This window comes from Sorghum bicolor, chromosome 10 (genome assembly GCF_000003195.3).
Source record: "Sorghum bicolor cultivar BTx623 chromosome 10, Sorghum_bicolor_NCBIv3, whole genome shotgun sequence".
NCBI lineage: Eukaryota > Viridiplantae > Streptophyta > Magnoliopsida > Poales > Poaceae > Sorghum > Sorghum bicolor.
In genome coordinates, this window is record NC_012879.2 from 54,905,263 (window position 1) to 54,917,485 (window position 12,223).

The window sequence follows — 12,223 nt, forward strand, 5'->3', positions numbered from 1 at the left end:
TCTAATCGACTTTGTACCTGACTTTTGCGTGGACCTCATACATAGCCTCACATATTCCAGTTTTTGATAATTTTGAAAGTGCTGTGTAGAGTGTTTGCAACTTAGATGCACCCGTTTCTAAATATGGGGTGTTTAATGAGAATATACAGTCATGAAAAATGCTGAACAATTTTCAGAGCTTCAGGCTGATAATCAGCTGTGCATAAGTATGAACCAGCATCCAGAAAATGAAAATTTAATGTTGCAAACTTCTTGAATTTCATAACACAGCAGACAATGTGTCACTGGAGGCATTTTCGTATAAAAATTGTGTTAAGAATTGTATGCCCCCAAACAGCCTAACTTAATGACTTGGGGAAGCAAATCTTCTCAAAGTACATCAAAACCGATCTTTTTTCTGTTGCTGATCAAAAAGTGACTCTAGAGCCCTCATGTAATAAGAACACAAATACACAATCAAATCGATACATTGAAGAATCTGGTCCGAAGTACAAAAAGAATTCCCTGGAGGATGGTCCAGTGTTAAACCTCTGAAGTAAAAATGCATATAGGATCCTGAGGCTCTCTTAATATCATTTTTGACCTAGTGTATAGTCGCCATGTTTACACGGTCTGTTTGCCTGTCATTGCAACACACCATGTGTCGTCATGATGTAAAGCTTCCTCTAACCCTAGCTACCAACCTGTCCATCTTCAAGAGATCATTCAGACTTACTCTTCAAGGTGTATACATTTCCAACGACTCCGATGACGCTAACAACTATTGATAGCCCCAGCAACCCAAGTGACAGGAGCCTCTCCCCATGTCCCAAGCGACTCCCTTCCTTGTCCAGCCTCAATGCCACCAGAGCCGGGAACATGAAACCCAACGCTAACCCTGTGGTAGCTCCAGTGAACTTGAAGGCCATCCAGATGTTCGGTATCATTGTTGAGCCAAGGTAGATGAGCGCTAGAAGCACCACTGTCAGTGTGAGTGTTTTCTTCCTGCTAGGGGTCGCCAGCTCCCCAAAGATCAGTGCGTCCACTGTCTGCCTGAGCGAGAAGTGGACAACTGGGAAGACGAGGACCAGGTGGATGACATACCCAATCCTGACAATGTAGTTGAGCAAAGAGCTGAATCTGATCCCGAGATCCTTGTCGAAGTTGGTGAGCACATCGGACTCGGTGTCCTCACCGAACAAGAGATACCCTGAGAGGGCAGTCAGGGCATACACCACTACACATAGCACAGTGCTGATCCTCCCAACCTTGTACATGTTCCGTGGCGTCTTCTCCTTGAGTTCATTGTAGATCGGCTGCACATTGAAATGGCAGATGAAGGCATTAGTCATGATGGGTATCACGACGAGCAGGTCTAGCATTGCTGCTCGCGAGCTGAAATCTGGCCCCATCCTCGGCATACTGATCTTGCCCTCAGCGATCTTGATCAAAGCAATGATGCAGGACACAACCACAAACACAACAGCAAGGGCAACTGACGCAGCAGATGATAAACTCAGTGAGTCAATCTTCTCAAGCGCGCACAATGGCGCAAGGAAGATGACAAGAACCACCAAGATCAGCAGCTTCCGGTTATCCCACTCGCCATGGCCAATCAGTTGATCCATGACGCCGATGTGCTTCAGTGACCCTGACATCACGTCTCCGATGATAATCAGATACACCACCAGGACGCCTGCGTTGTTGATGATGACGCACATCTGCGCCACGACGCTCGCTGGCCGGCCCATCGCCCTGTGCACGACCTCGCCGTACGACAGCGCGCGGCAGTAGGCCGAGAACCTCACGAGCAGCTCGACGGTGATCTCGGATAGGACCCCCATGACCAGGATCGAGACGAGCCCAGCGGCGACTCCAAGCACCTTCATGGTGGCCGGGAGCGCCATAATGCCGGCCCCGATGATGGAGGTCGCGAGGTTGAACACGGCGGCGGGCACGCCGGACCCCTCTGGCGGCCCGGCGGGCCCGTCGCCGATGAGCGGCAGGTCGTCGTGCTCACCGGCCCCGCCGCCGCCGTCCTCCACCTCGCCCAAGAACGAATCTTGCTTGGAGATCTTAGCGTGGCCGTTGACGTTGGCATTGGCGGAGGCGTTAGATTTGGCCTGGAGCTCGATGGAGGGGGAGGTCAATGGGAGCGCCGAGTAATTCGTGTTCATCTCGCCTCTTGGCGCATCAAAGATGGATCAGGAAGCCAAGAGGGGGTGGAAAATTCTTGGCAAGACCGGATACAGGAACAAATTGCGCGAAGAATAAAATCCGAATGCCTGAATCTCCGACGAATGGAAGGAAATTCGCGCCCAATCTACGACTAAAAAACACAAAATTGCTTGCTGTAGAAAGGGGCGTTGGAAATCAAAACAACAAAATATATTCCCTGCGGAGGAGATTTGGGGATACAACGGTGGAAGAAGATGAATCTTGGTGAGCACCAAAGGGGCTTGGGAGTTGGGAAGCACCAAAGGGTGGACTGAGAGGGAGGATTGGGGCGTTGAACAGTGGCGAGAGATCTGAGCTTTATCTCTCTTGCATACTACTGATACTATTTGTAAAAAAAAAAAAATTACTTCTGCCACTCCTTCCGTGTTCTTCCTTCTCTCGGATGAAGAGTACCGTACTCTTAGGCTTGTTTAGTTCAAAAAATTTTACAAAACAGGTACTGTAGCATTTTTGTTTGTATTTGACAAATATTGTCTAATTATTGACTAACTAGGCTCAAAAGATTCGTCTCGTTAATTCCGACCAAACTATGTAATTAGTTTTTATTTTTGTCTATATTTAATACTCCATGCATGTGTCTAAAGATTCGATGTGACGGAGAATCTGGAAAATTTTGCAAAAGTTTTTGGAAACTAAACAAGGCCTTAACAAAAGAGCACAGTCAATTCACGTTAATTCCGAAGTACGGATGGCTACACCAACCATGGGACACTCGTGTTCTCCGTAGATACTTATGACGTGTGGGTCCAGACAGAAGCGGGGCCAAGTGACAGTGAGAGGGCGCTCTAGTTATTGGTGAGTGCTGTCTGCGTTGGGCCCACGCGTCGGGCCACATGGGTACGCGACGTGCGGATACAGCTCTTCGATCTGATTGGCCGGCACCCGGCAATCTGAAGTCGGAGCTGGACCCATTTGCTGGCTAGTGGTGGCACCTACTACCATCTGCCCCACCTGTCGGTGAGAAAAATATCTTTCTCCTGATATTTGTAATTTTCGTATAAACTTTTCGAAAATAAATTGAACTCCAATTGGATTATTTTTTTTGTTTCCATGTTATGGGTTTTACTTGAACATTTTTTTTACTGGAGTACGGTTAACAAAAGTGAGTACTACTATTTAGGCCTTGTTTAGTTCGCAAAAATTTTCAAGATTCCCCGTCACATCGAATCTTTGGTTGCATACATGGAGCATTAAATATAGATAAAAATAAAAACTAATTGCACAGTTTACCTGTAATTTGTGAGATAAATCTTTTGAGTCTAGTTACTCTATGATTAAATAATATTTGTCAAATAAAAACGAAAATACTACCGTAGCCAAAAACCAAAGTTTTTGCCAACTAAACAAGGCCTTAGGTTGCCTTGAACGTTGAAACCTTCAAGTCTTCCTTGAAATATCTTCCTTTGACCTGGTACAGCTCGAAGTTCCTTCGCACAGAAAATATCAATTAGCTTTTGTTTTGTTTGGCTACAACTCTACAAGTACAAAGCATGTGATAGATCACTGGCAATGTCTAGTTGTGATGTGGAAATGGTACGTGTAGTCATCTCAAATCTTTTTGATAAGAAAGCTTTTTATATTTATGTTTTATAAATTCAAACATAATCTTTCATTTACTCCCTCCGATAAAACTTGTCTTATAAAAATTTCAGAAATATTTGCAAATATTAGCGTGGAACTCAAATGACCACGGCGTCTGAAATTCCCACGTTCTAAACAGAAATAGACATCTCCTATAAAAATTAGTTGTCACGTGGGTATTGGCTCAGTAATTGTCCATATACAAATATAATGAAGGCAAATAGATAAAAGATAAGGCTTTGATTTGATATATATGGACCTCACTGGCTGTCTAAAGTCTACAATGACAAGTTTTGTCGAACAAACTTTGAATACTGCAATGATAAGTATTTTTTAGGACAAAGGAAGTAAATAAATGGTGAAACTTGTATTTAAGGAATATTTCCAAATATCACTTTCCCAGGAAGTGTTCGTGAATGTATTCCCCAAGCATTGAAGTGCGTGGTTCTAAGCTTTGTATGACACTGTAAATAAAGCTGACAAAAAAGGAAAATTATCAAGAGAGCCAAGACATCCTAACATCAGATGATTTTCTTTGGGCGAGTTTCTTGATCTGCAATAAAAGAACATGTGCCTTTGCTTTCTGAGCACTCTAGCCCACGATTCCTGAGATTTGTTTGCCAAAGATGATGGTCAATAATTTAAGTCATCCTATAACAATTAAACAATTGTCCACTAGACCTCCGAGTTGTCTTGATTGGTACTAAAAGTCTAGTGCTTTTTCCTCTCACCTCTAGCAGATTGTTTGTCACGCCAGAGCAATAGTACTTCGAGAAAAAGTTACTCACACACATAAATTTATATGCACATAGTCTTTTCAACTACACTATTACAGGGCACTAGGTTATCGCCAACATCAGCCTATAGTCTTTGGTTTTCCTTTTCGATTCGACAATACATCAATAGATATCGAGTCACCGACGAAGCCATGGATTCATTGGGTTTTGGGAGGAAATAAGGAGATGGTGGGAGAATTAAATGGCACCAGTGAGATCCAGCACAGCCCTGCGGTGCTCACCTGAAGTGGTGAAGATATGGTCAGTTGCTACAGCACCGGCGACCAGGAGGAAGAGCAGCACGGACATCGGACCAGCGAAGCCCATCGGAGACGATAAATAGGTCTTTGCACCTCGCTTCGACACCCCCTTTGGCTTCCGTGGTGATTTCTCATCAGTGTCATGCTGTCAGCCATCTGTCAGGTGAAGTTGAGCCCTGGTGTCTAGCCATAAGGTCGTGCGCCGAATCGAACGAAAACAATTTTACGCCTTCAACTCTAAAGACCTAATTACTCCTTTTTGGAGCATTTACAGAAATTCGGTCTAAATAAACACGTTTGTATGCATAGTTGTTGCAGTTAAAAGGCATACATATATAACGTTTATACTACTATAGTATTTGTTTTTGGCATTCTTGCTTAGCCATGTCTACCTGATCTCACCTAGCAAAGATAGACATAGCAAGAAAGGGGAAGTTCTTTGGTTCTCTTGTCTAGTTTCCATGCCATCTTCTTCTCTCTCCATTTTCTAGCAGGGAGCAAGAAAGGGAGAGTTGATCAGAAAATCTTACCCTAGCGGCAGAGCCAAATTGGCTCACCTTGGTGAGCAAGGGTATCCTCGCCAGAGTGGATGAGCTTGCTCGGCGAAGCAAGGGTTTCAAGTCGTACCAAACAATAATTCTCGCTGATCGAGATGAGGCAAGAGGCTTTTCTGCCCTTGGTTTCTCTAGATAGCTTGTCTAGCCTGGTTGGCACGGAGCATGAGAAGCTTGCCCAGCTAGGAGAGCCAATTTGACCCTCTCAAGCAGGCAAGGCAAAGCTTGCCCACATTGCCCTAAGGTGGCTAGGTAAGATATCCAAACAAGCATGTTTGTTTCATATTCTTGCTTAGTGAGGCAAAACAATACCTGACAAAGGAACCAAGCAATCCCATTGTGTTCATCTATTGTGAATCTAAGAAAAATGGAAGGTGAGTCACATATAGTCCCACATGCGCTACAACATGAACTGGAATGTGTGGCTAAGCAAGCAATGAACAACGTGACATCAAAGGTTTTTGTAGCTCTAAACTCAAATATAAAACAAATGTGAGTAAAGAATGTGATTGATGAAAGATGAGTGAGTGATTGGCACTTAACTATATGAGTTATGCTGGTCAAAAAAAATTAAGTTTGACCAAATTTATAATGAATACTATTAATATTTGTGTCACCAACAATAAAGTTTACCAATTAATCTAACAGTACTTATTTTGTATCTCAAATGCTAGTATTTTTATATAATTTTAGTCAAAGTTTAAATTATTTATCTTCTGAAAATTGCGTAGTATGACCTCTTATGTATATATGTGAAAAAAACAGTGAAGGTCGGGCTCGAGCACGTGATAGTTGAGTACGTGACTTAAAACTCCATTAGTGGCGATGGAGTATGAGCTGGAACAGAATTTGACTGCAAATTTACTAGGCCAAGAATTAGAGTATGTTTGGATGTAAGGATTAATTGTTAGCTAGCTAAAAATTAGATAAAATTAGTTAATATATAGTGCATCCAAATGGAAGAGTTAATAGGTGGGCTAATTTTTAAGATTCGACTATTTAGCCAGTTTAGACTAATTTAGCCTCAACTATTATCCAGCCATGTGTATGAAATGGGAGCTTTGTACCTGTATGCCATTATGAAAGATTGACCAAACCAGGAAGCCACTAAAAAGTTGTTTCGCACCGCTATGCCCAACTTCATCTTCGGCTATACCTGTATGTCATTCCGTCTATTTTGAAGTCTAACGGCAGTTAAATGGTCTGGCATTTGACTTGAATGCTCCTGGATCAATTGGTCTAGACAACAAAATCTTCTTGTCCCCAGTGCCACTGAGGCCTTGTTTGCTTCCAAAATTTTTGGCCAAATGAGCACTGTAGCAATTTTGTTTGTATTTGATAAATATTCTTCAATCATGGACTAACTAGGCTCAAAAGATTTGTCTCGTCAATTCCGACTAAACTGTGCAATTAGTTTTTATTTTTATCTATATTTAATACTCCATGCATACGTCTAAAGATTCGATGTGACGGAGAATCTAAAAAATTTTGCAAAATTTTTGGGGAACTAAACAAGGCCTGACTACCAATTTCTACGGTGAGCGCCAAAAGTGCCACTGACTACCAATTTCCAAGAACACCACGCCATACATACTACGGGCATGATCTAGTACTAATTAATTCGTTGTCATATATACCTATCTTGATCGACGACGGCCCAGGATGTTCCAAGAAGCTGGTGATCTGGACAAGGACGTGCACCACCTGAAGCGTCAGGTCATGGCACACAGGCGGCTCGTCCAGCATCTCAGCATCAACTGCCTGTACTCATCGTCGTCAGCAACTCAGCATCGATGGTACTACCTAGCTCCGGCGCTTCCAAGGAGGAGGAGGGCGCCGACATGGACGGAATCTTCCTCCCAGACCATCAAGGCGAACGCGACGAGGACCTAGAACTGGACGAGCTTCTGTCCGAGCACCGGATGGACGAGGCGCTCCAGCTCCTGGAGCTGCGAGGCCGAGCGCTGCAGACGATGCAGGAGCAGGCCGCCGCCGACGACGGAGCGATCGCGTTCGCGTCGAGCGTGCGCGCGCTGTCCGCCACGAAGGCGAGGGTCGCCGCCCGCTTGGCCTCCCTGGCGGAGAACCCGCGGACGCCGCGGCCCGAGCTCCTGAAGGCGCTCTCGGGCCTCTGCAGGCTCGGCGACCCGGAGCAGGCGAACCACCTGCTCTTCCAGGTGCACCGCGCGAGCGTCGTCCGCGGCGTGGAGGAGCTGCGCGCGTCGCGAGACCACCACCAGAGCATCGCCGGCGCCGGCGCCGGCGGCAACTACATCAAGGACCTGGCGCGCGTGGTCTTCGCCTCCATCGTGCGGATGTCAAGGAGCTTCGTGGCGCTGCACAGGGACCCGTCTCCCTACACCCCTCGGCTGGTCCGGTGGGCGAGGGAGGAGATGGAGGACCTGAGCGCCGCCTTCTCCGAGTAAGTGAGAAGAGCAGCCCAGGGGAGTCGAGCAAACCAGAGGGCCGAGGCCGGGGGCACGGTGAAGACGGGCGCGCCAGCGGACGCCGATGCTGGCGGAGCCACCGAGAGCGCCGGGCCGGCCCTGGCGACCCCGCTTCCTCCTCGTCCCCTCTCCGCCTCATGCTGCTGCTGCGGAGGCGGCGCGAGGGAGCTGATGAGGAGCTGCGTGAAGGTCGTCGTGGCCCCGAAGGAGGAGTTGGCGTCTCCGCCTCCGCCGCCGTCGCTGTCAGAAGAGGGGAAGAGCGCTGAGGCGAGCGTGAGCGGGCCCGGGCTGGCGTCGCCGGCGCCCGTAAAGAGCGACTCCGCCGCCGAGCGCGGTGGCAGCGCCAGGCGCCGGCGTTGACTTTGTTTTGGGAAGAGGCCGAGCGCGGCCTCGAACGCGGGCTGGAGGACCGCGTGAGGGGCGATGGACTGGAAGGGGAGAAGGACATTTTACTACCAAGATCTACGTGTCAGACCCCTTAAACGTCACGAAACAAATAGAATGAGGACGGAATGACATACGGATATAGTCGAAGATGAAGTTGGGCACTGCGGTACGAAACAACTTTTTAGTGACCTCCTGGTTTGGTCAATTTTTTATAATGGCATACAGATAAAAAGCTCATGAAATGGGCCCTTACAACTTATCGTGTATGAACCAGCCTGAGTGGTGACAGAATCATCGATTCTACTCTAAGATTGGCACAGCAGGACACAATAATGATTAGGGCCTTATTTAGTTCTTAAAAAATTTTGCAAAATTTTTCAGATTCTCCGTCACATCAAATCTTTAGACGCATGAATGAAGTATTAAATATAGATGAAAATAAAAACTAATTGTACAGTTTAGTCGGAATTGACGAGACGAATCTTTTGAACCTAGTTAGTTCATGATTGGATAATATTTGTCAAATATAAACAAAAGTACAACTATTCCTATTTTGCAAAATTTTTTGGAACTAAACAGGACCCAGCTCGGACGCACAGTATTGTGTCTTCCTCCCTGACCCTGAGCTAAGGGGTGTCAAAGTTTAACAGGTACCGTAACATTTTCATTTTATTTGACAATAAATATCTAATTATAAACTAATTAGACTTAAAAGATTCGTCTCGCAAATTACTTTTTAACTGTGCTTTTACTTTTATAAATAGTATATATTTAATACTTTATATATATGTTCAAATATTTAATGTGACGAAAAACGGGCCTAACCTTGCACGGGGGCATGCTAATTCTGCACCGAGAGCGAGCTGCATCAAATGTAGTTCTGCTAGCAACTCAAGTTGCGGTTGTTTGGCAGCTCACCGTTGGTGTCGGCATCCAAGCCAAGCGCCCAGGCCAGGGACCAGGGTACCAGACCGCCTCCCTTCCGGCGCGGCGCCGCGTGGTGGCGCTCATCACAAAACAAACCGCGCGCAACCCCTGGTCGTCCCGATCCATCGCCCGCTGAACAAATGCAGCCTACGGAGCAGTGGCGCAAACTGCCCGTCGCGGGCGTTGCTCGCCGCGTGCTGCTATGCTCGTGCCGTCGTGCGCGGGGTTATAGGGCGGCAGATCGAGCTAGCGCTCCGGATCGACGTGGATTTAATTTCCAGCACCGGACGGCGAGCAATCATTCCATGTCATGGCCACCGCACGTCTCGAGGAAGGCTGTGTCGACGGAGGAGCCGACGGCGATGCTGCTCTCCGCGGCGGCACAGGAGACGACGACGACGACAACAACGAGGGTCCAGTGGAGCAATGCAGTCAAGAAGCTGCCGTGGGAGCTGAGGCGCCTCCCACCAATTAGCGGCGGCGGCGGCGGCGGCGCCAGAGCGGACAGCAGGAGGAATAACGGCGCCAGTGGCACGGCGGGCACGGACCTCGCGGAGCGCACGGCGAAGGCGTGGATCCGGCATGCGCTGGCGAAGCGGGTCGCCACACGCATGCTGAAGCGGAGCACGTCGTCGCCGCCGCTGGTGGCAGTGGCGGATGAGGGGAGCAGCCGGAAGACGAAGGTGATCGTGTGCTGCTGCGCGAGGCTCCCACCGGGTCTGCGCTGCGCGCTGCACCAGGAAGACGCACAAGGCCAGGCCTGGATGCGCGCGCAGCGCGGCGACGACGGCGGCAGGGAGTGCGGCGAGGCCGTGGCGGTGGCACCGCCCAAGGCGCACGGGTGGGCGTTCCGCGAGTACGCGCGGTGGCGTAGACACGTGTGGATGCCCAGCCGGTTCTACTTGGAGCGCGTTGAAACCGAGAAGCACTGTGCAGCGGCAGAGTGGCTTCGTGTCGTGACTCGTGAGACACGTGTAGATTTTTAGTGCGTTGTGTTTTTGTTTTAGGCCTTGTTTAGTTTCCAGAAAATTTTGCAAAATTTTTCACTTTTCCATCACATCGAATTTTTAGACACATGCATGAAGTATTAAATATAGACAAAAATAAAAACTAATTATACAGTTTGGTCGGAATTGACGAGACGAATCTTTTGAGCCTAGTTAGTCTATAATTGGACAATATTTTGAAATACAAACGAAAGTGCTACAGTGTCGATTTTCCAAATTTTTTCGGAACTAAACAAGGCGTTAGAGCAACCTCAATGTATATGGACCAAGTAGTCCATATACATGGGGCCTACACAAGTAGTCTATAGCTATTATTTTTTGCTCACAATGTTCAGCCAACAAAGTAGTCCATAAGATAGGGTCCACTAGAGATTAAAAATTATTTTTTCCAACCATCTCATGTATTATGACACAAGAGAGAGAGCATAGAGAGAGAAAATAACATTTCTTTATTGCTTATGGGTAGTCCATAGGACTATGGGTAGCTTTTGTTATAGACTGCTATATGGACTACCTCCACAATGTTTCAGTTAGCTGATAGAGAGTATTTTATTTCCTATGGACTACTTTCTCTGAACATTGTGGTTACCCTTAGGCCATGTTTAGTCTCAGAAGTTTTCTTTGATCTTATCATATTAAATCTTTAGACGTACATACAACATTAAATATACATAAAAATAATTAATTATACAGTTTCTATGTAATTCGCAAGACGAATTTTTTGAACCCAAGTAGTCTATAATTAGACACTAATTATCAAATAAAACGAAAATACTATATCAGTCAAATCGAAAAACTTTTGCGAACTAAGTCCTTATTTAGTTTCGAATTTTTTTGGGTACCGTAGTATTTTCGTTTTTATTTAGTAAATATTGTTTAATCATGGACTCACTAGGTTCAAAAGATTTATCTCGCAATTTATAGACAAATTGTGAAATTAATTTTTGTTTTCGTCTATATTTAATGCTCCATGCATATGCCGTAAAATTTGATGTGACGAAGAATCTTAATTTTTTTTTTAATTTTTAGTTTTTGGAGTGGACTAAACAAGGCCTAATAAGACATTAGATACGCTTACCGGAAATGGACGTGGACATGAGCAATGGAGGCGCGTTCTATGTCGTCGTGTTTCAAAGTTTCACCTGTATATCACATCCCTACATTTGCGGTATATTCTCTGTGTATAGGATTTAAAATTCATTTAGGATAAATCTCTTATTTTTTAAAAAAAAATAGAACAAAATGGAATTTGTGTATTTTTATGAAAGTACTTTTGAAAGCTAATTTATTCATATAATTTTCACGGTCATAAACTTATTTAAAAGTTATTAATGATTTATATTCTCAATATTTGATCCAAAACTTATCTAAAATGACTTCTAAATCTTAAATCTTATTCAGAGAGCGTGTTGAGGCCGAGGAGCACCGTGAAGCGGTAGAGCGGCTTCGTGTCATGACTCATGAGACACGTGTAGGTTTTTAGTGTGTTGTGTTTTGTTTTAGATACGATTAGAAATCAGAAACGCATCCTGGAAATGGACGTGGACATGAGCAATAGAGGCGAAGGACTATACCGTCGTGTTTCAAAGTTTCACATGTATATCTGTTCTAGTAGATCACTACATTTGCGGTATAGATACGAGTGTAAATTCGTAAATTTGGTTCTATTTTTTAAACTAGGTATAATCTCATTACTCAATGGCTAACAAATCATTAGCGACAATTACATGGACATTCTCAGTGACAGAGCTTAGAATTGGCTCATCCCAATGATTACACAAAAGAGCCAGCTTGGCTAGCTCATGAGCAGCCATGTTACAAACTCAGCTCTTGAAAGAGCACTCAAAGCTAATGAAACAAGAAGACGCAAGAGATTTTATCTCAGCTATCAAGACGCCGACTGCAGTAGCATGTAATCATCAGTTGTGATTGCTTGGACCACCATCTTTGCATTGTCTTGGCCATAAGCTGGCCAATCCTCCCTCGGAACGGAGGCAAACCCTTGCCTTAGAGCAATTCCAATTAATTCCTTAAATTTTTGGCTCACTTCCCCTCAAATAAGAGTCC

General features: G+C 45.5%; 1 protein-coding gene across 1 annotated transcript; it reads right to left on the minus strand.

Moving 5' to 3' along the window:
* Window positions 262-2,609, minus strand: LOC8058406 (probable sodium-coupled neutral amino acid transporter 6). The gene has a single exon (XM_002438695.2). The coding sequence runs from the start codon at window positions 2,154-2,156 to the stop codon at window positions 702-704; it is 1,455 nt and encodes a 484-aa protein (XP_002438740.1). The 5' UTR covers window positions 2,157-2,609; the 3' UTR covers window positions 262-701.